Here is a 24,400-nt window from a genome sequence, read left to right on the forward strand (position 1 = left end):
ATCCAACCTCCTGTACTTTGCCTTCAAATCTCTACACAGTTATTGTCCCACTTACATTTCTGACCTGGTAAAAAAATACTCCCCCTGCCGCTCTCTCCGATCCTCCAATGACCTACTAATGACTTTCTCACTCATAACCTCATCACACGCCTGGACACAAGACTTCTCTAGAGCTGCCCCAACTCCCTGGAATGGTCTTCCTTGTCCTTTTCGGCTTGCTCCTACTTTCTTCTCATTTAAAAGAGCGCTCCAAACCCATTTTTTCAAACTTGCCTACCCATCTTCTTCTGTATTTTGAAACCATCACTACTTCCCACCATTACATATCTCACATCCTATTGTGTGTAAATTCCCCCACCTACTAGATTGTAAGCTCTTTGGGGCAGGGTCCTCTCCTCCTGTGTCACAGTCTGTATTCATCTGTTCTTTGCAACCTGTACAGCGCTGCGTAATATGTTGGCGCTATATAAATCCTGTTTATTAATAATAATAATAATAATAATAATAATAATAAAATCAGTGTCTTTGTGTGCCATTTTACACGTTTTTGTTGCCATGAGTGATCGGAATCTGTGATTGTGGTAAGTAGTCAGTGGTCAGGTAAAGGTGTTTTCCACTATACGTTGGTGAATGGATGAACATGAGCAAACAGGGTAATGGGGCAATAAGGTAGCTAAAAAGTATTGGGAAAAAGTAGATGCAACTGTAGTGCTAATTTAGGGTTAACAGAATGCAAAGGTGAGTCTTGCTGGGTACAACAAAGGGGCTGATTGGGAGCGAATAGGGTACAAAGTATGGACTAAGAGAGTGTTAAAATGACACAAAGTAAAGGGAAGGGGATGCAAAGCACTGACAGCAACGTAGGGAACCAAGGGGTGCTACTACTACAAGTAAGGCATAAAGGTGCAGGTAGACATACTTTGGTGCAAGACCTCCACAACTAACTGGTGTAAGTTTAATGGAGTTGAAAGCCTCTCAGTTTTCTCCGTCCCTGGTCAGGACCCTCATTTGGGTCCCCATTCAGACTCATCTCATCACAGGTCAGGTCCTGGACCTCTGGGTGCTGCTTTTATGATGCAAAGTGAAAGTACAAAATGGTCTCATTATGTTATGTTGTAATATTGGCATCGGTAGCAGTGCATCACTCAGCAAACAGCGGTACAGTCTAAAACAGTATTGTTTATATAACTCAAGTATTTTTCAGCATTCAACTCTCAACTCTTCAACTCTTACTTTGCTTTTCCTCAGAAGTATGGTAGTAAGAAGAAAATAAAGTGTTGTAATAGCCTAGTCAAAGTCTAGACCTAGACCTTTTTCAAGTTGAAGAAAAGGACCTCCATCCAAGGCCACGTTCTCTAGAATATTCCCTGTGCCATGCGCAACACAGGAAAGACAGAGGGAGCTCAGAAAGCTAAACACATGGCTTAAGTCCTGGTGCAAAAGGAAAGGGTTTGGGTTCATAAAGCCCTGGGCTGACTTTTCATTGGGGTACAACCTGTATGCCAGGGATGGTTTGCACCTAAATAAAAGGGGGTCTACTGTGCTAGGGGAAAGATTTAGGGTAATGGTGGAGAGATATTTAAACTAGGACAGAGGAGGGTGGGAAAGTTAAATAAGGTGGAAGAAAGGTTAGTCGAGGATGAGACACAAGTGGTGGGTGGATAGGGGATAGTTGGGGGGAGGATTATGGATAATTGTAAGGAGCTTCCCATGTTACAAACAAACATTGGATTGTGCAGTACTAGTTGTACTGAAAAACAAAATTATTTGGCAAACAATGATGGTAAAAGCAGCAATGGTTTAAAGAGCCTGTTCACCAATGCTAGAAGTCTAGCAAACAAGATAGGGGAGTTGTAAGCCTTAATGAATGAAAAGAATTATGAATTAGTTGGTATTTCTGAATCCTGGATTCATTCTTCACATGACTGGGCTGTCAATATTCCTGGGTATACTCTCTTTCGTAAAGACAGAGTCAAACGAAAGGGAGGTGGTGTCTGTCTGTATGTGAGAAGTGATCTAAAAGGGAATGTAAAAGAAGAAATTGCAGATGGAACAAGCGATGAGTTTGAGGCATTCTGGGTGGAGTTGAATGTGGGGTTGAATAACACACAATTAATTATTGGAGTCTGCTATAGGCCCCCCAGTGCTAAGGAAGAAATAGAAAATCAACTACTAGCACAGATAAAAAAGCAGCAAAAAGTGGAAGTGTTTTAATCATGGGAGATTTCAGCTACTATGACACTGACACTGGAGTAATGGCACTACAGGAACAGCAAAAGGGAGGAAATTTGTGAATTTAATACAAGATAATTTTATGGTATAGTTTATAGAAGCCCCAACTAGAAATGATACTCTACTGGACCTAGTTCTTGCTAACAATGCAGAGCTTATAAGAAATGTGCAAATAAAAGAGAATCTGGGTAGCAGTGACGATAATATGATTTCATTTAATGTAGGTTGTAAACAGGAAGCAAAAACAGGAAAGATAAAAACATATAATTCTAAGAGAGCAAATTTTCCATTATTAAGGGCGGCTCTCTGTGACTTGGACTGAGAGACAATATTGTCCTCAAAGAACACAGAACAGAAATGGGAATGTTTCAAGTCTGTTCAACAAAACCAAACTGAAAAATGTATTCCATTAGGTAATATAATATAATAAGTTTAAGAGGCTAAAATTAAAACCTATGTGGCTTACAGCTGATGTTAAAGAACCAATAAGGGACAAGAAAAGGGCATTCCAAAAATATAAAAAATGAAGGATCCCCTTCTACATTTGAAAACTATAAATATTATAACAAAAGATGTAAAAAGGAGATAAAATGTGCAAAACTTCAAAACGAAAGACAGAATGCAAAGGAAAGTAAGGCAAACCCCTTATTTTTTTAAAATATAATATAAGCAAAAAGATCAGACCTGAGCACTAGTGATGAGCGAGCAAGATTTGTAAGTTCGATCTTGTGCTGAATCGGGCCTTTCTCGCTTACCGAACATTTGGGTGATTATGGCCTTGTGATTCACCATGAGGTTGTGTTCTCGCTGAACAAAAATCAGGGGACGGGAATGGTGACTATTTCTAGTGGGAATGGCACAGCTGTGAGCAAATCATTTGCTCCCAGGATGCACAGCAAGGCCCAGCAGCCGAATCAGGAGAGATCTGAGCACAGGCATATATACAGGGAATGAGGGAGGGATTAGTCACTCCATCTTGTGTGTGAAAGATAGAAGCAGGGAGAGGTGTGGATTGTGATAGGGACAGGTTTGCAGCCTTCTGTATATATACAGATATAGCAGTCTTCAATTCTACCTGTTCCTATTTACCAAAGAAGCCAGTTTGCTACAGAAAAAAATTTGTCCTACTCTCAAAAAAATACAGATATTTCACTGTTTGGTACCTCTTGCTAATTACCAAAGAAAACCGTTTGGTAAAAAAAAAATTCTGTCCTACTAACTAAAAAATATATACCGTATTTTTCGCCATATAAGACCCCAATTTTAAAGGAGCAAAATCTAGAAAAAAAAGATTCTGAAAGATTATTCCCCTTCTGATCACTCATGTGCCATTCAAATTCCCTTTCTGATCACTCTGTGTCATTCAAAATTCCCTTTCTGATCACTCTGTGTCATTCAAATTCCCCTTCTGATCACTCTGTGTCATTCAAATTCCCCTTCCGATCACTCTGTGCTTTTTTTCCACTGTACGGCAGTTAGGACAGGGAACAGCAGGGGGCGCTGTGCCGGCTTATTTCGCTCTGCACTGCAGCCAGGAGGAGACACACGCTGCTGCCAGAGAGGAGAGGAGACACGCGCTGCAGCCAGCGGGGAGAGGAGACATACGCAGGATCGGGTATCGGGTGAGTATCTTATTTTAATTATTTTATAACACATTTGTCGTATAGGATGCACCAACTTTCCCCCCCAGTTTTGGGGAAGAAAAAGTGCGTCTTATAAGGCAAAAAATACGATATATATTTCAGTGTTTAATACATCTTGCTATTTAGCAAAAAAAGACAGTTTGCTACACAAAAATTTCTGTCCTACTATTACAAAATACAGAGATTTCAGTGTTTGATACCTGTTCCTATTAACCAAAGAAACAATTTGGTACAGGTGCATTTTTGCCCGAATAAGTAAAAGATAAGTGGTAGACACACGGGAAGGCGTGGCGTTGGGCGACCTGCCGCATCTGCCAGGGTGCATACTCCTCGGGAGTCCTCCACTGTAGGACAGCAGCAGCAAACTGTTGGAGGCAGCACACAAGTGATCAAACACGTCTGAGATGTGTGCAGAGCACCAGTACGCTGGTAGATGTATTGAGAGGGCGGAATACAATCATATAGCCGTGTCATGTGGAGAGTATTGTGGAATGGGTCTCAGGGGTTTCAAGAGCAGCAGGCTCTACTTCAGCAGCAGGCTCTTCTTCAGCAGCAACCAGCACAGCCACGACAGGAGCAAAGACAGGAGTTAGCGTGGCTAATGTGCCTGTACCTCCTGATGACTCTCCCTTGTTGTTTGACAAACAGCCTGAGGATCTGACAGTGGGAATTTCAGAGAGGGAGGCAGACTTTGAGACCCTTGGAGAGTATGGTCAGCACTTGCTGGGCGAGGGTTCTGGATCAGTGGCTGCATTTGCAAATGTTGGCTTAGATGAAAATGAGGATGATGATGACCGTGATGTTGTGTAAGGGGTAGCAGCAGTTCCGCAACAAATGTAAAGGAAAGACAGCAGGAGCAGCAAAAGACTGGGGATGGAAGGGGCCGCCAATCTGCCTTATGTCCCAAAGAAGAGACAGAGTGAAACAGTCCGAGACAGGGAAGAGGGCAACAGTCCGAGACGATGTGACCCTGGGGGAGGTGGAGCTGGAGCAGACGCAGGTCACCCAGCAGATGCAGACAAAGAGAGTGGTTGCACACACCTTTCCAGTGTGGTCCTTTTTCATGTTGAAAGACGATGACGGGTGCGTAGCAATTTGCATCCTGTGCCACAGGCACATCCGCAGAGAACAGGCCGGATCAGATTTGGGTACAACAAACTATTGGCCTTGCAGCTACTGCCGTACAGCATTGTGGACTCTGCTCCCTTCCGTGACCTGATGGCCTGTCCCGAGCATCGGTGGAATATACCAAGCAGGCATTACTTCTCCCGCACAGCTGTATCCAGTTTACATGCACATGTAATGGGTAACCTCTCCCGGGCATTGGCATTCTCAGTGTCTAGCCAAATCTACATCACTATGGACAGCTGGACAACCAGGCACAGAGTGGGACGCTACCTGTCCTTCACTGCTCACTGGGTGGCCTTGCAGAGCTCAGTGGGCGGTAGTCTGCAAGAGGCTTTTCAGCACCTGGTACCACCGCCGAGGAGTGTTGTGGGAAAGCATGGGCCACCCCAGTCCTCTTCCTCCTCCTCCTTCATTCCTTCTACCGCCATCCCCTCTCTTTTCGGCACTCCTCCTGAAAGGCCAGCAGCAGAGGACAATGTGGTTTAGTGGGCACGCCACTACCGCTCCCTCAAGCACACACGTTGCCAGGAAGTGCTGAAACTGGTGTCTTTGGGGGAGAAAAGTCACACCGCCAGAGAACTCTTGTCTGTTTTGCACAGAGAGGATGAGGCTTGGCTGACGCCCTCCTGGCTCACAACAGGCAACGTAGTGTGCGACAATGGGGCCAACCTTGTGCCAACACTTGCCCTGCTTTGAGCACGTACTGAACCTGGTGGTGCAGAAGTCCCTCCGCACGTACCTAGGACTGCAGGACTTACTGAGACAGGCTCGCTCCATCAGCAGCCATGTACGCTAATTCCCAACTGTAGCCGCCGCGCTTAGCAAGATTCAGAGCCAACAAAGGCTGACACTGCATAGATTCATTTGTGACACTGTAATTAGATGGAACTCCACCCTGCACATGCTCCAGTGTCTGTGTGAGCAAAAACTAGCCATCTGCCGTTACATGGTCAGCCTGGTGCATGGAGGCAGCGGGGCCCTTGGTACAGCCACACAACCAAGCTATTTTACCAGTGACCAGTGGCTGCAGATGGAGATGCTGTGCAAAGAACTTTGACCTTTGACCAAGCCACAAATAATGTGAGTCGGGAGTGGTTGGAACAATGGCTGGAACCCATCATCCTTCTGATTGATAATAACCTGTGTGCCCTGATGGAAAGTGGTGATGGGAGAGGAGGATGAGGGTGACACTCCATAGCACACAGCCAGCATCAGGAGTTTCAAGAGGAAGAGGAGGGGGAAGATGATTATGATGATGATGAGGGAGATCATGTTGGGGCTGCTTGACAGGACCCGTCTAACCCCCATTTGTGCTGTTACCCCCCAGGCATTGTGTGGGCGATGGAACAACAGGAACTGCTGCAGCTTGAAGAGGTGGAGGTGGGTGATGAGGAAGAAGATGTTTTGGCACCTACTGAGGGATAGGAGGAGGTTAAGCCCAGGGAACTCCTCTTTTATATGTGCGTTCAATTGTTGCCATGCCTATGGAGGGACCCCCTGCATTTTTAGCACCAAAAAGCGGGATGATTACTGGCTGGCCACCCTTCTGGATCATCGCTACAAAGACAAAATGTCACAGTTTCTACCCAACCCGGCGTGAGAGAATGAAAAATTGACCTGCCTGAGCAGAATACTATGTGACTGGCTGTGTTAGGAGTTCCGCGCACCACATTCTACACAGGGAGCTCAGGCGGACACTGCCTCCACTGTATCCTCCTGTAGCGGTGGCAGCAGCAGTAGTGGCAGCACGCCGCACACATCCAAAACTCTAGGCCAAGGCAGGGTGGATTTTCTGCCTGGCGAAAACCTGATGCGGCCACCTTAAACAAGTGAAGTGCAGGGGCATAACAATCGAGAACGGATAAAGCGCATGGTGCACGATTACGCTGGCTCTTTTCTTGCTAGTGGTGGTATTGACGACAGCAGTTATGAGGAGGATGCCTGTCCTGACAGTAGTGACGCTATTCATTTTTGGGTCAGCAGGCTTGAAATCTGCCAGGAGTGGGCACAGTATGCCATCAAGCTTCTTTCGTACCCAGCATCCAGTGTTTTGTCTGAAAGAACCTTCAGTGTTGCTGGCGGAGTAACGATCATGACTGTTGCCGGAAAATGTCAATCGCCTCACCTTTTTAAAAAATGAACGAAAGGTGGGTTACTAATAACTATGATATCCCCACTGCAGATATCACTGATTAACTGACACTAGTACTCACTGGCCAATCAAGATGCCTCTGTGAACCAACACTGCCTCTGTGCTGAGTCTGTGGCAGTCACCAACACTCTGTCAGCTGAGCCTGCTTTAGTTGAAATTTTCCGCTAGTTATTGCAACGTCCAGGGGTAGCATTCATCGCAATGTCATGCTCGTCATTGTGTCAGCTAGCAATATACTTTACATTTCTGCTGTTTCCGGGAGGCCGACAAACTGCAAATCAAAACCCCTACTTCTGGGTGGGTGGCATTGTCAATGCACTACACCCAGCTCTAGATGCCAGTTACCAATGCCATCCACACTCCGTCTCAGGGACCACCGCCTCCTTCTCATGATGTTGTTGCTGCCACCTGTCAGTACTCCATTCACTGAAATTGCATTACACACGTCTGGGTGGGTGGCATTTTCAATGCACTACACCTAGCTCTAGATGCCAGTTACCAATGCGGTCCACACTCCGTCTCAGGGCCCACCACCTCCTCCTGTTGCTGTTGCCACCTGTCAGTACTCTATTCAGTAAAATTGTACACTTTTGGGTGGCATTGATGATGCACTACACCAAGTTCTAGATGCCAGTTACCAATGCGGCCCCCACTTCGTCTAAGGGCTCATCATCTCATCTTCCTGCTGTTGCTGCCTGTCAGTACAATATTCACTAAAATTGTATTACACACTTCTAGGTGGCATTGACGATGCACTACACCCAGCTCTTTATGACACTTACCAATGCGGTCTCCCTGGCAATAGCTGACCAGGGGCCACATACTGCTACTGGACTCGCTGACCCACACTCCGTCTCTGGACCTCCATCCTTTTGCCTAAGGTCACCCCGCTACTTGTCCGCAACTTTATGGGTGGCATTCCCAACACATGTCATCCAGGTCATGATGCCAGCTAGCAATTAATATTGTTAATTAACAGGATTTATATAACGTAAACAAATTATGCAGCTATATAAATTAAAAAAGGGGTGCTAGATACTGTAAAGCCTGCTCCATGTTTTAAAGGGTAAGGATAGGAGGTGCTGAGTCCAGGGTTATCATAGTTTCGCAATTTCAAAATAAATCTATGCTTCAGAGTGCATTGATTCAGGTTAGAAGGGACCAAAAGGACCTCAAAGGTACTGGCAATAGCACTACATGGATAACTTAAGTTTCAATACTGGAAATATGCTGTCTTCTTTTCTTGGACTTCATTCAACTACATTCCTTTTTTCTATGAAGAAATCTGGAATGCATTTGATTAAAGAAATGGCAATATGGCAATACACTGAAATGGTCAAACATGTTCCTAAAGCAGTTTCCCAGGTTATAGCAAACCCGAATATGGAAAAATCTACCTGTTGTATTTAAAACTGCTACCAATGCTTTCAACTATTAAAACTAATATTAAGTCAATGGTCTCCCAATTTGGATAAGTAAGACAGAGCCTTAGAGAGTCATCTCCATTATATTATCCTTGAGAATTCACAACACCAAGTCTTTAACAGGTGTTTTATATACTTCCCCCATCATCATGCTGCGGCAATGTTTAGCTGAATGGGGAGAAACATTGTTCTGTGAACCTCTAATCAAAGTTATTTGGAGTTTACACAAATCTTTTCTCTACTCCCATGTACAAACAGTGTAGGCAAGAAAAATGAAGATTATGGAGGTAGGAAAAATACTGTGTCCTGTAGTGACAGAGTAGGTAAGTAAATCCTTTTTAGACAGCTAAAACTGGAACAAATGCCCTTACCAAAGACTTCCCCCTATTCTTGCTCTAATGACAATTCAGAATTTTACATTTTTTAATCGCAATGACTTTTATCTCAGGAACCCTTAGACCTACATCACACTGGTAATTTCATTATCAAGCTTGATAACAATTTCTATATATATCATATGATATCATATACCATATCATATATATCTGCCTCTTGCAACTACCTTTTCTCCATTCTGGATTGTGCACTTATAACCTTGAATTTTTGTAATTAGTCGTTGCGGCAATCAAGACAGATAGGGGGAGGTGCTGCACTTAAAAAAGCAAAAATAAATAGAATTTTTGTTTTGTAAAAGGGTAGGGTTGTCTACCTTTTTATATAAAGTAACATTTTTGTTTAGGTCCACTTTAAGCATTAATGTGGTTGTACTATTCTAATACATATCTCTAAACTTCCCTTCCCTTCTACTGATCTTCCCCCCAAGCACCCCTTTAGTTCACTTTGATCACCAAACACTCACTGACCTTCATTCTACTATTCTAGATCACACTTTCCCCCATTTTACCCCTCTGGTCCCAAGTGAGCGCCACTGTATTCCTCCAACCATTTTGAGCTCTGTTGTATCCCTCTGTCTTACCATTACCCCACCCCATCTCTAGCCTTTTCTGAACTCCACTGTTTCCCTTGGCCTTCCAGTGATGAGGAGAATCGCTCGAGATGCCTTGCTTAGGGCACCAAATGGGCTGAATTTGGCAGCGCTGATATAGGTCAGCACCATTTAAAAAAATTATTAGTCTTGCAATTGCTACATAGTTACAATTTTGTAGTCAGATCAATGGGGTAAAGACTAAAAAATATCCTTTTATCTGCCTGCAGCAGATTTATGTATTCTCAGACTAGGCAAAGTACAATAATTGGAGCTCAAGGGCTATTTCTTATTAATAAAATGTACAAATGTTATGGAAAATTACATGAATAATGTGTATTAATATATGTTAGAAATCAAATCTGGCAGATTTATATAGTTACTGAAAAGTTGACTTTAATTGTAGGCTAAGCCATTTCCAAATTATATTTATTTCATTTTTTATAATGTGTCATCATTTTTTGAGGCACTGTGCAAAGTTTGGAGCAAACATTAGTGCATACACAAAGGAGATAATCCAAACTTGTAGTTCTCTTCATTGGCTTCCATTTCACCTTAGAATTAAATTCAAGCTCCCGTGCTTAACCTTTAAATCCCTCCACAGTTCTTGTCCAACTTACCTTTCTGACCTGGTAAAAAAAATAAAATAAATGTCCTACTAATGACTTCTCATAACCTCATCACACGCACAGCTTCAAGACTTTTCTAGAGCTGCCCCAGCTCTCTGGAATGGTCTTCCTCATCCTATTCTAGATGTTCCTACTTTCTGCCCATCTAAAAGATCTCTCAAACCCATCTTTTCAAACTACTCATTTTCTTCTTTCTCTTAACCTCTCAAGCAGTAAGCCCTAATGTAACTCGGGGTAGCAAAAGAAAATGAAAAATAAAGGCTTACCTGGTCCCATCGGCATCCTCCAGTGTCCTGCCATCCTCTGGCCGCGTCGTCTTTGTGACATCTGTCCCCCGGGGGGGGGGGGACTTTCCCCTGGGAGTTCCCACTAAGTTGGTGCGTACAGCCGTCGCAAGGGGGGCGTCAGGAATTTCAAATTATTTTGTATTGCATTCAATACAAAACAACTGTATTAAATGCAATACCCTGAATTTAGTTGTCTAAAAGCGGTACATGAATTTTTTTTTTTTACAGTAAATTATACTAGTATGAGTATAATAAAGTTTAAAACACAAAATCATGTCAAAGTGTCTTATTAAATTTATTATAAAATGTATTTTTTTAAAAATGTTTTAATTATTTTGTGATATTATACTGTAAAATAAGTTTTCATGAAAGACAATGTACCGCTTTTAGACATATAAATCCATACAGAAATGAACTGCTCAGGAGGTTAAACCCTCACTATTTTTCACCACTTCATATTCCCCCTCCTATTGTGTGATACTTCCCCCACCTTCTAGATTGTAAGCTCTTCTGGGCAGGGTCCTTTCCTCCTCCTGTGTCACTGTCTGTATCTGTCTGTCATTTGCAACACCACTTTAATGTACAACGCTATATAAATACTATACATGGCGCTATAAATATTTTATTAATAATAATAATAATAATAATAATAATATTGGAGTTGACTTACTGAATGATTGGTGCAGGGATTGGACTGTCCCCATGAATGACCCTAGAACAGTGTTTCCTAACCAGAGTTCCTACAGAGGTTGCCAGGAGTACCTTGAAAAATAAGCAATTTGTGCCTCTCAGTTCAGTTTAACGGACACCAATATTCAGATCCAAAATAAATGCAGGAATATGTTAAAGCAAAAATTGAAAATGAATGTAATTCCTCTGAAAACAAAAGTTAATTCGAGTTGAGAAAATACACTTTTATAAATAGCAGAAGTTCATTTTTTTCACTTCACAGACTTTGCAAATATATTTTTTCATCATGTTTCCAGTTTCAGGTAAAATGTTGCCCATAATAAAACATGGCATGAATGGTTTTCAGTATTTATTACTACGTGAACAAGCCCTACAGCTTTGTAAACTTTTCTATTGACTGTTTGTGGGAAATAGGTATGAGCGAGCAAAATTTCTTAAATTCGGTCTCACGGCAAATTGGGCCATTCTCGCTTACCAAACATGTAGGCGAGAACAGTCTTTGTAAATTCGGTCGGTGGGACTAAATTTTTGGGACCTTCAAGACCAATCAGGGTTTGGTTTTCTGATTGCTGTTGCAGTCCTGTACTATGTGTTCCTGGATAGGGACCTCACAGTGTGAGTCTCACTGACTGCTCATGAATGAATGCAGCGTGGAAAAAAAACCTCTGATTTTTCCCATGGCCGCGTTTATTCATAAGCGCAAGCTGCATGACTCAGGACTCTGAGAGGAGTATCGCGGCTGCATTTATGAATGGAGCTGTGAGAATCCTGCTCTCAGTGAAAGATCCCCGGGCACTACAGGTTAGAATGAGGGCTTGCCCGGGGATCGCTCACTGACAGGAGGATACCCAGGGCTGTATTTATATATACAGTCATATTATTCCTCCTATAGTGATTTACTATGGTTTTGCAAAATTTCGCCGAAAATTCTCGCTCATCCCTAGTGTGAAATAATAGTTTAATGAGTAAAATGTTTTATTGCTACGCTGTTGGAATGATAGCAGCCAGTTTGTATGCAGAAATTTATTTATGCAGATTTATTTATTTTAAATGAAGCATACACAAAGCAGTATAGTCATTAATGTATTGTTTATATTGTAATTATTTGAAGAATAGACTAAAAAACAAAAAAATAAAACTATATTATTTTCTTATTTAGCATAGGGATACAATAGAAGAGCAGCATTTGTAGTTTAGCACTTCACACTGTCGTTCCACATTACTGCCACAGTACCCTCTAGGAAACAAAGCTGGTTCATTTGTAGCATCTTGAGGAAAAGTAAGTAGTTTGTCCTATGTAAATTCTAGACAGTTCTGCTGACATTCTTGTATAATGAGAGTTTGGAAGTTCGTTCATTTGAGGTATGTAAAATTCTACAATGCTCGAGGAATGAAAGACATTTCATAAAATGTAGGCATATTGACTAATGCAGTCATTCTTGGTTGGATGTCTTCATCTGCAAATTTAGTCTTAGAAGTCAGTTTGAAGTTCTGTAGGATAGATGTTAGGAAAAGAAACAGCTCCATACGGGCCAGACCTTCTCCAACACAAACTCTCTTCCCTAAAAAAAATAAATAAAAAAAAGTTACTGTTGTATTTTTTTAAAACCCACCTATAGGCTTAGTCTACACAGACTATTTCCCAGAGTTTTACCTGAAAGTTTAAATGCCTGTTTGTGAAATTCCTATGCGTTCCAATAGGCTAGTCTATACCAGGGCCTTTCCCTGAGGCAGGTTCTGAGCATTTAAGGATTCTCTCCCTCTTGCCTTTTAAAAATTAAAAATGTGCTGCAAAAACGCTCATAAAAAAATCTATAAAAATCTGAAATCCCCTTTTAAAAGGGGACTCGCAGATCTCTGCCACTCCACCCTGGGCAATGAGTACAGGGGTAAATAAAAGCCCATACTCATTCCCCAAAAGTGTTAAAAAAATATGTAAAAATTTAGGTAAGAGGTAAATGTTAAAGCCGAGGGACTCCTGACACCATGGAATCCCCAGGTACTAGAGGGCCAATAAGGACAAATCTTCCCATTCACCTTTAGTGCTGATTGGCTGAAAGTGAAACCCTAAAGACGCTTGAGCCATCAGCGTTTTCTCAGCCAATCAAGAGAGAGGTCTTATGAGGACATTGTCCTGGGGTTCCCTAGCAGAGCACGTGTTCTCCACCCACATGGTAAGCAATGAACTAAGTAATGGCCTGTAATAGAACAGGTAAGTAAGTAAGAAAACTGGACCTCGATCATTGGGGTTGATTGCCACATACAATAATCGAAGTGAAATTTCCCATACAAAACAAAAATTCTCTTTGCAAAGCAAATGGTTTAAACTATTTTTATAAATCAACTGCATTGTGATGTGACTTCAAACACTGTGATGTCTGACACTTTTAGTAGCACTTGGTAAAATGTAAACGTACCTGCAGAAAATGGCATAAAGGCTTTATTTTTCTTAAAAGAGCCATTGCTGTCTAGGAAATGTTTGGGGTTAAATTTATTGGGAGTAGTAAACATCTTGTGATCCTGATGAAGAGAGCATAGTAATGGATAGACATCTGTACCCTAAGGATATACAAAAGATATATGAGTAACCCGTAAAAATGAGAACTCACTTTTAAACAACCATTTTGTTGTATGCTAATAGGAAAGAGTAAAATAAATAAACTAAATATAAAAAAAAACCTTTTGAATAGACCAGAAATGATTCCCTTTTTCCAAACAATTCTAGTGCTCGGAAATGTGTGAATATTGACATGTACAGCTCTGCGTAATATGTTGGCGCTATAAAAATCCTGTTAATTATTATTAATAATAATAATAATAATAATAATAATGATAATAATAATGCAAGAATAACCAGAAACACCTATATGAAGAACTCTTTTACAAATATTTTTACAGTGAGAAAAAAGCTCCTTACTTTAGGAATAGTGTAACCCTTGAAGTTGACATCCTTTATCACCATGTGCACAACGCTAACTGGGAAGATATCAACAAATCTCTGGATCTCATGGATTACAGCATCCGTATACGGCATCTTCATCCGATCTTCTATGTTTGGAAGGCGATTTTGTCCAATCACCTGATCTATTTCTTCAATGACTTTATCTGAATAAATATATTGGATATAAATAACTAAGAAAAAAGCAGACCTTTATCACTCACTAATACCAAGTATACTATTTTGTATTTGCATTAAAACAAAGCAACTGTTTTGGAAAGATACTTATCTGGCTGGTAAACTCGGGTGGTATCATTTGTAGCAGCAAGGAAGATCAGGAAATTAGTTGTCTGCCCTCTGCTCAGCAGCTTAAAGCATTCCCAGCTTCTCTTTAGCCATGCAGATTCCTCCTGGGATGTACCTTGCTCTGCATTCCCACCACATACACTGAGGCTGTGTGAAACTGAGGATTTTAGAGTATGTGCGGTAGCCAAGACCAGATTTCAGGCTTAAATCCCTAATCGCTAGTTGCCTGTTGTAGGATTTAGCTTGGCTGACCTTCTAGTCGTGTGAAATTTTTGTTGGATTTACCTGTTTCCTGACCCTGTCATTGTTAGCCGACTGGACCGAACCTTTTCTGACCCCAACTCTGGTTTGTCTTTTACCACTGGATACCTTGTTTGGCGCACTTACTACCTGTGTATGACCCCTGGCTCTCTTTTCTGGATTCTCCTGTACTGCATTATCCTGTGGGCTCCTGGTCCTCTAGAAGGCCTTCCCCAAATGAAATCCATTGCACACCAAAGTCCTGGGGGTAATCATGTTCTGGGATAGCACAACCAGCCTCCCAAGGCTGAACGGAGGCTTGTCTTTATTGTAGATTATTAAACTGATACCTGAATTGTTTCTAGCAAATGCATTACCATATTGTTTTTAAAAACCTTGTACTGCTCCCAGTATTTACCTTGTATTTCAGGGTATGCCATAAGTAGAAGGAATCCTTGTCGAAGAGTGCTGCTGACTGTCTCAGTGCCACCAAAGAACAAGTTAAGTACCGTCAATATCATGTTGTTTGTATTAAAGTTTGAATTGTCCTTTTCCTATTAACAAAAAAAATGCAATAATAAACAGGAACTACATACTTCTTTATACAAATACGTTGTAAATGGATAGAAGAGACTTCAGTGGGGAACATGCCGTGTCCTTGTTCGGTTTAGAAGAGAAATATTACTACTTAAAAAATGAAGAATTGATAACTATTTCTTCAGAAACCCACAAGCCTGGAAATGTCAGTCGCTGGGTTTATTGTTTTTTTCCCACCATTCTCTATGTCACTGTTTACCTTAGTGATATAGGGAAGGGCAGATTGAACCACTGGGACTTCAGTTGGGTATTTATTTTCCTTACATGGGAATTTAGTGGATCAGGCAGATTTAACTTTCCTGCAATCAGGTTAAAAAATTTTGATTCCTGTAGGTCCCTGTAATTCGCATATAATTCCTTTTGGGGGACAAACATTTCTTTGTTTTGGGATATGTAGATAATTCACATACTTGCAGCTTCTTTAGAAGAAAACAGTCAATGTAGTCCCGAGGACTGTTGGGATCAAATGTATCCTGATTCATCTTTACTCTCTCTGAAACAAATTTCGTCAGTTTTGTCATGTGTCGGGATATTCTCTGGTGAGGTCCTGGAATGTAGTTCATGAATTCTGGTAGCATGTCCATCAACTGAATAATGCAATACAATTTTTAAAGTTAGGCAAGATTAATGTTGCTGTTTGGACCAAACAAAGGTATTCTTTAAGTTAACTTAGTTAGCTGGAAAAATGAGAGTACTGATCCCTCAAAATATGGAGATACAGAGTACGACCACCCAAAAGCTAATTAGATACAAAGTTCTAAAAAAGAATAGAAAAAGCTGGGTTAAAAACCAGTGGATTTATATATTGTTGTTATAGTGATTTATGCAAAAAAATAAATCAGTGACAAGCATATGCATACATTGAGAGTGGTCCTCCCCATTAGTATTTAATGGGATAAAGGACCAATTGACTATACATAAATCCCTAAAAATTCAACAAATGGCAGCCAGATTAACTTCTCATTTCCCGGCGTGTTTCTCCATGCGGCTTTCACATGGGATTTGTTGAGAATGTTACCGAAATACATAATAAGACAAATTAATAAAAAAAGCAAAAATTACATGTAATAGTTTTGGCAAATTATACATAGGAGCTTGTTAAAAGTATTAATCATAAACTGAGGATAACCTTTTATCCTTGTAACACCACCTCAGTTTATGAATAATACTTTTAACAAGCTTTATTTAGCTTGAACATTGAACATAGTGTGTAGCCTATGGTATACAATGAGCATCATTCCCATTGGCAGGTGATAATCAAGGGCAGAATGTTCCTGATGAATTTAAATCATTGGGAATGCCACTCATAGTATACCAGAGCAACAGACTTGCACAATGGTATTTACTTCACAGGTCACAAGGACTTTGCAATTCTGAAATTAAAGCCCAACTAAATCCCAAAATGAAGTCAAATTCTAATAGCATGCAGGTTTTTAAATAAACATAAAAAGTATATAGAAGAAAAATAATGGACAGAATATCAGTTTTAATGGGTCAGATTTGGTATGCCTTATTTACACTTATTTCTAAAATCAGCTGGTAGAAGGTCAATCAAGTTTGACCATGTGACACCCAGAATCGGAAAAACAATGGAGCAATACTGCATTACACACAGTTCCTGCATTACATTATAAACCACATGTCTACAATAGTAGGGGCCAGACTTGAAGTCTTATAAATAAGGTGATGACAATTGTTTGACCACAATCTGTTATTAACCTCCCTGGAGGTATGAATAATGAGGATTTTGTAAATGTAAAAGTGGCACATTTAAAAATTCTCATCATTTTAAATTTCCTGCCTGGTCCCTCCTACCTGCCCAATGGTCCCACCCTCCAGCCTAAGACTCGCGAGCAGATGCCCGGCCGGAATCTGCTTCCCCTTGCCTTGTGTCCCCAACGTTCACACACCGGGGACGCAGGTGTCGGCCGGTATGTGTGTAGACTGGTGATGCACGGCAAAGGAAACCGATGCCGGGCATCGCTGGAGGACACCGATGGAATGTGGGAATCAGGTAGGACTTGGTAAACTGCATGGCAATTCCACCCTGAGTGTGGCTTAGGGTTACCGCTTTTGGTATGGAATCCCACCTCGAGCCACACTCTAGAATACCGCCAGGGAGGTTAAAAGTAAAATAGTAAAAGGCAGGAAACTGCATAATTACAACGAATCAGATCTAGACAATGTGTTTTTGAATTTGTAAAATTTAGTTCCAAAGGTAACATTTATAATTTACGATAATCAACATGATTGCTTTAAGAATAAGCTTTGTTCAATATTAATTCACACAATGTGCAGTGACTTTCATTTAAACATTTAAAGGTTCCATAGATGTGTACCTCAACAACCAAGTAGTTAGAAAAGTAAACTTCAATTCATCTTTACCTATTACTGAAGACAGACATTTGCTTCTATTTGACTGAAAAGCCCTCAAACAGAAAGGAGACATGCTGAATTCTAAGTTATAGTGCAATTTGAATGAATTTTAAATTAAAAATTGTAAAGGTGAAAACAGATATCATTTTGAACAGAGGTCAATCTCAACATCAGGGCCTTTCTAAAGCTTTGTACTGCTTTAATTTAACAATAAAATGGCTGTTCTGAGGTTATGAATGTGACCTCATTGGATGCACAGAACAAAAAGAAAAAACGCACAGAATTGTTTGTTTTAAGGATACAAAATAAATCCATGCTATTTTTAATATATGTATATCTGGGATACTGGTGTAAAACATTACAGAATCTCTAATGCCTCTCTCCTTCCTTCTAGACAATTGCTGATTTGTTAGATGACTATTTTTTAATATTTTATCAATTAGTTTCAGCATCATGTTTGTCTTACTACACTCTTCCAATGTTCCATAGTAAACCATGTAGCAACAACACCACCAACCTGTCCCCAAGGAGAGCTGACTTCTTTGAATGTTTCTCCAAACAATCTCAACAGTTGCCGCAGACTCTCATTATTATATTCAAAACGATTCCCAAATACTACAGAACAAATTACATTAGAAACAGCCTGGAGTAGAAGGTCTGCAGGGTCCAAAGGTTTTCCTGCAGGCAAATGTTAAAATTCCGGTTATTGTATGAGTTTATGAGCAGCAGTGCTAATATTCTTTATGCTTATCTCTTTGTTGAAGTATATCTGTGTTATTTTTATTTAATACTGGAATCACTGGTTGTGATTGCATTATACAGTCTGAAGATGGGGTATAAGGAGGAGATGGTTTAATAATAAATATATATAAACCTTGACATCTCCCAGAGAGCAAGTTTAATGTTTTCCTCTGTTTTAGATGTCACCATCACCTAGTTTGGCAAGGTTAGCATACCTGCCACATTTTTATAGACAGTGAAAAGGGACACTTTTAGCCTAAAATATGTAAGCAAATGACACACCCTTGCCAAATCCCCATTTGTAAACCATAGGAAATAAATATGCAAAAATGAATTGGCATAACCGACAAGTTTTTTTTTTCCATGGCTCTATTTCTATTTTATTACCATTTATACCATGTATACTTATTATATATTAGTTGTCCCCACCCAAAAAAAGAGACAACTAAAGAGAAAAGAGAGACAACTTTGATCCTAAAATAGAAGAGAGAAACTTTGATCCTAAATTTTTTTTTTTTGCACTGCGTTTCTTGTTTGTCATTTCATCTAGCACACACACAGATAATGTACCTTTCAAAGATTTGATCTCTGCCACCAGAAACCCAGCCTCTTCCTGAATCCTCTCCTCAATAGACTTCTTTCCCATGCCAAAATTTCTAAGCGTGGTTAGTGAAAATCTGCGCAAATCCTTCCATCGTTCCCCATTGCTAAAGACAATTCCTGGAAAACAACAACATCAGCCAAAGAGTTAAAGGCATAGTTATCATACAAAATGAAATGACCCCTAGCATCTGAAAAGATTTTTATTGAAGCCCCTCTAGGCAAAACCAAATCTTCCCTTCACCTCTTCCAACCTATAATGAATGTATTACCGGTGAAGGATATACTCGCCTTCCGTAGTCCAGTTCCATAGTCCAGCCGAAGAGAGCGGGGATCAACCAAGGTTTAGACCTTAGAACTTAGACCTTAGGCCAAACTTGAAATGTATTGAAAAAACATATGAGAAGAGCATGCAGTATTTTGCAGTGGATTGATCTAAAATAATCAACTGCATATTACTGCATGTTTTTCTCATGTGTTCTTGTTTCTTCTTATTGAGATTAATTGTTTTACTTTGCCAGAGAATACATTGTGGACTCAAATGAATTTCTGCATTTATTGGTTTCACATTGCATTCTCTGGCACAGGAAAACAATTAATATAGCAATAGCTCTATGATAATTCCCAATAATAATAATCCCGATAATTCCTGATCATTGAGTTTACCTGTCAGTATAAACTCTGTGGGGTCCACACAAAGGCTGGTGTTCAATAGACACTAGTGATGCCGCTACTACAATTCCCTGTATCATTTGCATCTATAAAATGCTGGGCCACGGATAGGCAGAAAGGCCACTGGTCTAGAGACACGAGTGATGCCGGGAATTGTAGTAGTGGTATTGTACTTGCAGCTATAGAACAGCAGCTTAATATGAATTGCAGCTGGCCTGCCATTACTACGGAATGCAGTAGCGGCGGGCCAGCTGCAATTCATATTAAGATTTCTTTTGGGGGCCAAAAAAAGGATGTGCTAGGCCAAATTTGGCCCGCGGCGCAGAGTTTGGCACCCCTGGTTTAGAGAATGGTATTAAGCTCTGCACAAGCTTTTGAAGAATTTGAGCCATGGAACTTTTGAGGAGTTTCTTTGCTTCAAGGGACTTAGAATAGAGACACTGAGACTTTATGTTTTCATACATGAACTGCGGATAAAATCTTTACAGATAGACCTAATGTATATTTATATTTCCATGTCTGTATTGCATTTAACAGAATCAGAGGCTTAAAATCTATAGTATATACATATAAAAATCTCAATTTCGTATAAGTAACATACTATCTTGTTGGGAAAATAAAGGTGACGTGACTCTAATATCGAATATCCCTAACATAGATATTTATGGTTGATTGGTCTAGTTAAAGTAATAAAAGGCATTTTTTTATATTTAGGTCCATACAATAAATAAAGGGTCCCTTTAGGCAGTTTCTTTGCCTCTTCTGGGTTTTGCTTCACCTGTGAACCGTTAAACTGCACTCAAATTTTTAGGGAGTATGTGCAATATGTTGGGTGTGGAAGCAGACAAAATGATAAGAATATACGCTGGTGAAATGGTTATGGTAAAATATTTTTAAGGATTGATATTTACAAAAAAAATTTTGTTCATGCTGTCAAGGTACAGTTGTTTTTGTGGTTATTCAGCAATAAAGGTACAACTCCCTGAATTTAACACACCTGAAGAAGCCGAAATTTTGTCTGTGAAAAGCTTTGAATATGAAAATCAGTAGGGCTATGCTTTGTCCTACTTACATGGAATGTTTTTTTTTATACTTTTGCATGTTCAAGATGTTTTATGTATTTGTGTAATAAAGTCTGCTGGAATTTTAACTTTAATGAAGTTTGGGTGCCCTAAAGGTCCAATTTCTCTTTTTATTTTGATTTGTTCTGGATATTGTAGGGATGTGGCACCATTAAAGTTAAATAATATTTAACAAATATCATATTCAATAAAGGAAGGTCAAGGACCCAAACCTGAAGGGGGATTAGGTGAAGATGGTGGTGCCCCCAACAAGCCGAGGACAGGTTAGATTAATACAAAATTGCAATCAGGTCGGTAAGATTTTCTTTATTGTAGAAATTACTTTTCCTCTGGTTCCCTGGAAATCAGATTTGAAATACATGTAAAGTTATTTACTTCCATTAGATTGGGATTGGGTAAATAAGTAAAGCAATAAGGGGGCCACCCTTGTGTTATCCCCTTCTATAAGTATATTCAATGCATTGTGCAAAGCAGTACAGTCCTAAATAGTTTCCATTACTCTCCCAGTCTGTTTATGCAGAAGAGTACAGGGATTAGACATCAGTCAAAAGGTTTATTTTGTTTCTTATTTTAGTTTAAGCAATAACAGAACAGGAGAAGAAAAGAATAAATAAAAGAACCTCAAATAAGACATTAATACCCTCTTTAAAGCCAATAAAAACCTTAAGGTCTAGTACACACAAGCCAATCTGCTGTTGATTTTGAAGGTAGATTGGTCAGCGGTCACAAAACTTGACTAACACATGCGGGATATTCTGCTCTTTTGACCATTTTCCTCAGATAGAAGTGATTAAGATTTTGATTTGACTTAAGCTGCGTACACACGTGCAATTTTTGTCGTTGGAAAGGATCTTTCACGATCCTTTCCAACGACAAAGGACTACATGATGCATGAACGGTGCTGTACATACAGCACCATTCTGCTCTATGGAGAGGGGAAGGGGAGAACGACGGAGCGGCACTCTGCTGCGCGCTCTCCCCCTTCCCTTGCATTAGGATCGGTAGTCGTTCATCGTTCGTGGATCCGCCAGGACGGATCCACGGACGATGAACGACGCCAACTGTACACACGCCAGATTCTCGCCCGATATCTGGCCGATGCCAATTATCGGGCGAGAAAAATCTGACGTGTGTACGCAGCTTTACTGATTGTTTGTGCACAATGAGCCTGATTTATTAAAGCTCTCAAAGACTGGAGAAGTTAGACTATCATAGATGATCCAGCAAACCTGAAGTGGATCTGGTCCAGGAATGAACACATTTGCCAAAAAATAGCATTATGATTACAAGAAATCTATTCCAGGTTTGTTGTATTAACCAGGTTCTCCTGATTAACAGATAAAGTACATTGATTGAGTTATGTCCGCCTAGGAAAGGAGTGTGTTACTAATAGAAATCACCAGAAAAAAAAAATTGTCCACTTGGACCAATAAGATGCAACATATTCATTTGTTTACTGGTTTAGATGCTATTTAAACAAGCATTATTTCAGCTACCCATAGGTGAAATTTCCCCAGAAATGGACCAGTTTTAGCAGTGAATATATTGAACATTCCACTTACATTTTAGGCTAGGCCAGGGTGACACACTTTGTTAAATTTAACTTACCAAATCCTTTAAATAAATGATCAAAAGTAGGAGACCTTCCACGTCCACTAAATTCTTCTGGTAGGTCTAATAATGCCTCTTTTACAGTTTCATAACCACTTAGGACAACAACAGGATGATGGCCAAAATAAAGTGTATATACTGGTCCATATTTCTCTGCAAACTAAATAAAATATGAAGGACTCATTATTATGTTTGGTTTACATCATATATGTAAATAATAAGTTCTCATTAAACAGGAGCTTTCGCCTTTATTTAAAACTTTACAATAGGATACACTAACCATAGTCAACACAGGATAATTAAAACCTAATATACCTAATACTTACAAGTCCCTGGATGCCAATGAAATCTTCCTTGCTGCCATAGTTTCCTCATAATTATGATTATTTTGCACCACCATCTTGGATTTAGGCTCTCTAGTTTTTACAGTCCACCCCAGAGCTATATCTGTTCCCCTTGTTTGCCCACTGCTTGGCTCGGTCAGACCCCTTTTCGTGAAACTGTTTGATTATTTTGCCACTGTAATAATACAGGCAGTCCCCAGGTTACATACAAGATAGGGACTGTAGGTTTGTTCTTAAGTTGAATTTGTATGTAGGTCGGAACATGTACATTGTTTTAATAAATGCAATTAGGACAGATATTTGTCCCAATATATTATTAGGCAGCATGATGTCAGTTACTGTAAAAAATCATTACTGTGAGTTAATCACAAACAATGCAAAAAAAAATATTTTATGGAGCCTGGAAATGTATTAACTTCTGGAGCAAGCTGTGCTTTGATATGCAAAAAGAAACAACTGCGGAATTAGTCTGGATCATTAAAGAGTTACAAGAGGTTGCAGAACAGCAGACTTTTTCTGCAAGTCATGTGAACCCATGTTCGTTGCTGAATAGGCTTTGCTTAAGAAAATGTGTTTTTTAACATATAGGTTACAAATCATATGGTAAAACACCCAATCATTATAAAACAAAAAGAACTAGTGTATGATCTTCTCTTAAATTGCAGAAATTGTCCTAACCTGTTGGAAGATTTTGCTCCTGATTCAGAATCTTCCATCAAGTCAACAGAAAATAGAACGACTATTGTAACACTCCTTTTTTCGCTCAAGCTTTAGTGTAACATCATGATGCTGGAATGTTACAGACTAATCTCCTAATACCTCGCATTTCATCTCGAGAGGTTGGTCACATAAACAGTTAAAGAGCTATAGATTTATTCTCCAATAAAACCTACCTCCATTAGTGTTTTGACAAGTTTTCCTCTTTTTATCTGTAGGACATTGCCAACAATGGGCAGTGGTGTTGGTCCTGGTGGCAGGTTACGTCTCCGATATAAGGCATTCCACCATGAGTAGATGACACAGGGGATGATAAAGGCCACGAGCACGGTGCTCATCCATGTGATGTCCATTTTGTATCGGAACAAAATATCCAAATCCTCTAAAGAAACAATTTATTGTTAATCAATGGTTAATAGATAAACAATTACCTTCTTTCTTGGCACAAATTACCCTGACTGTGTACTTTAGAGACTTAGCCATTGGTTGGCATTGTTCTTTTTTTCAGCATTTTTGCAAAACATTTTTTCTATCTATTTGCAAAGAACACCGAGCAAAGTCCACAGGTACTTAGCATGAATAAAACTTTTGTCCTGACTGCAAAAAAGTAGCTGAAACTTTTTGAGTTACTTTTGAGTTATTAAATACAGCTCTAAGTTGTTGATATTTCTTATTGATATTAGATTTATTATAAACAAAATGCTATTTTAGTTTCTATTAGCCCTTTAAAATGTATTTTTCTACTTTGCCTGTTAACTACAATATATACTGTTGTTTCCAGAGAAATATGCTTTTTTCTGTGAAAATTTCAGTGGAGCTAAATGTTGTGTCATGAGGCACCTCATCCTCCAATCTCCCCTTTCTTGTAAAAAGACAACCACTGTTTGTACAGTTCTTGTATATACCCAGGGCTTTTCTTTCTCATTGAACGCATCTTTTTTTCGATGGATTTTCTAAAGAATTCTCTAAAGCTCTAAAGCCCTCATAAAAGCTTTTCTTACTCTCT

At 39.8% G+C, this 24,400-nt stretch overlaps 1 protein-coding gene and 1 long non-coding RNA gene across 2 annotated transcripts in view; one reads left to right on the forward strand and one right to left on the reverse strand.

The window, feature by feature from the left end:
* Nucleotides 1–12,178: 12,178 nt before the first annotated feature.
* The window catches only part of LOC140342935 (cytochrome P450 2G1-like), a 27,456-nt gene continuing 15,234 nt past the window's right edge, over nucleotides 12,179–24,400 (reverse strand). The window contains exons 3-11 of the mRNA XM_072429308.1: nucleotides 23,571–23,776; nucleotides 22,331–22,493; nucleotides 18,939–19,088; nucleotides 18,145–18,305; nucleotides 15,662–15,838; nucleotides 15,073–15,208; nucleotides 14,088–14,275; nucleotides 13,588–13,729; nucleotides 12,179–12,732 (exon numbers count right to left, since the gene is read on the reverse strand). Of these exons, the coding sequence (XP_072285409.1) occupies nucleotides 12,545–12,732; nucleotides 13,588–13,729; nucleotides 14,088–14,275; nucleotides 15,073–15,208; nucleotides 15,662–15,838; nucleotides 18,145–18,305; nucleotides 18,939–19,088; nucleotides 22,331–22,493; nucleotides 23,571–23,776 (1,511 nt within the window). The 3' untranslated portion in view covers nucleotides 12,179–12,544. The remainder of the gene's footprint in view (nucleotides 12,733–13,587; nucleotides 13,730–14,087; nucleotides 14,276–15,072; nucleotides 15,209–15,661; nucleotides 15,839–18,144; nucleotides 18,306–18,938; nucleotides 19,089–22,330; nucleotides 22,494–23,570; nucleotides 23,777–24,400) is intronic.
* The window catches only part of LOC140342939 (uncharacterized), a 19,360-nt gene continuing 18,895 nt past the window's right edge, over nucleotides 23,936–24,400 (forward strand). Inside the window, exon 1 of the long non-coding RNA XR_011923216.1 lies at nucleotides 23,936–23,960. This is a non-coding gene — a long non-coding RNA (uncharacterized lncRNA). The remainder of the gene's footprint in view (nucleotides 23,961–24,400) is intronic.

This window comes from Pyxicephalus adspersus, chromosome Z (assembly GCF_032062135.1).
Source record: "Pyxicephalus adspersus chromosome Z, UCB_Pads_2.0, whole genome shotgun sequence".
NCBI lineage: Eukaryota > Metazoa > Chordata > Amphibia > Anura > Pyxicephalidae > Pyxicephalus > Pyxicephalus adspersus.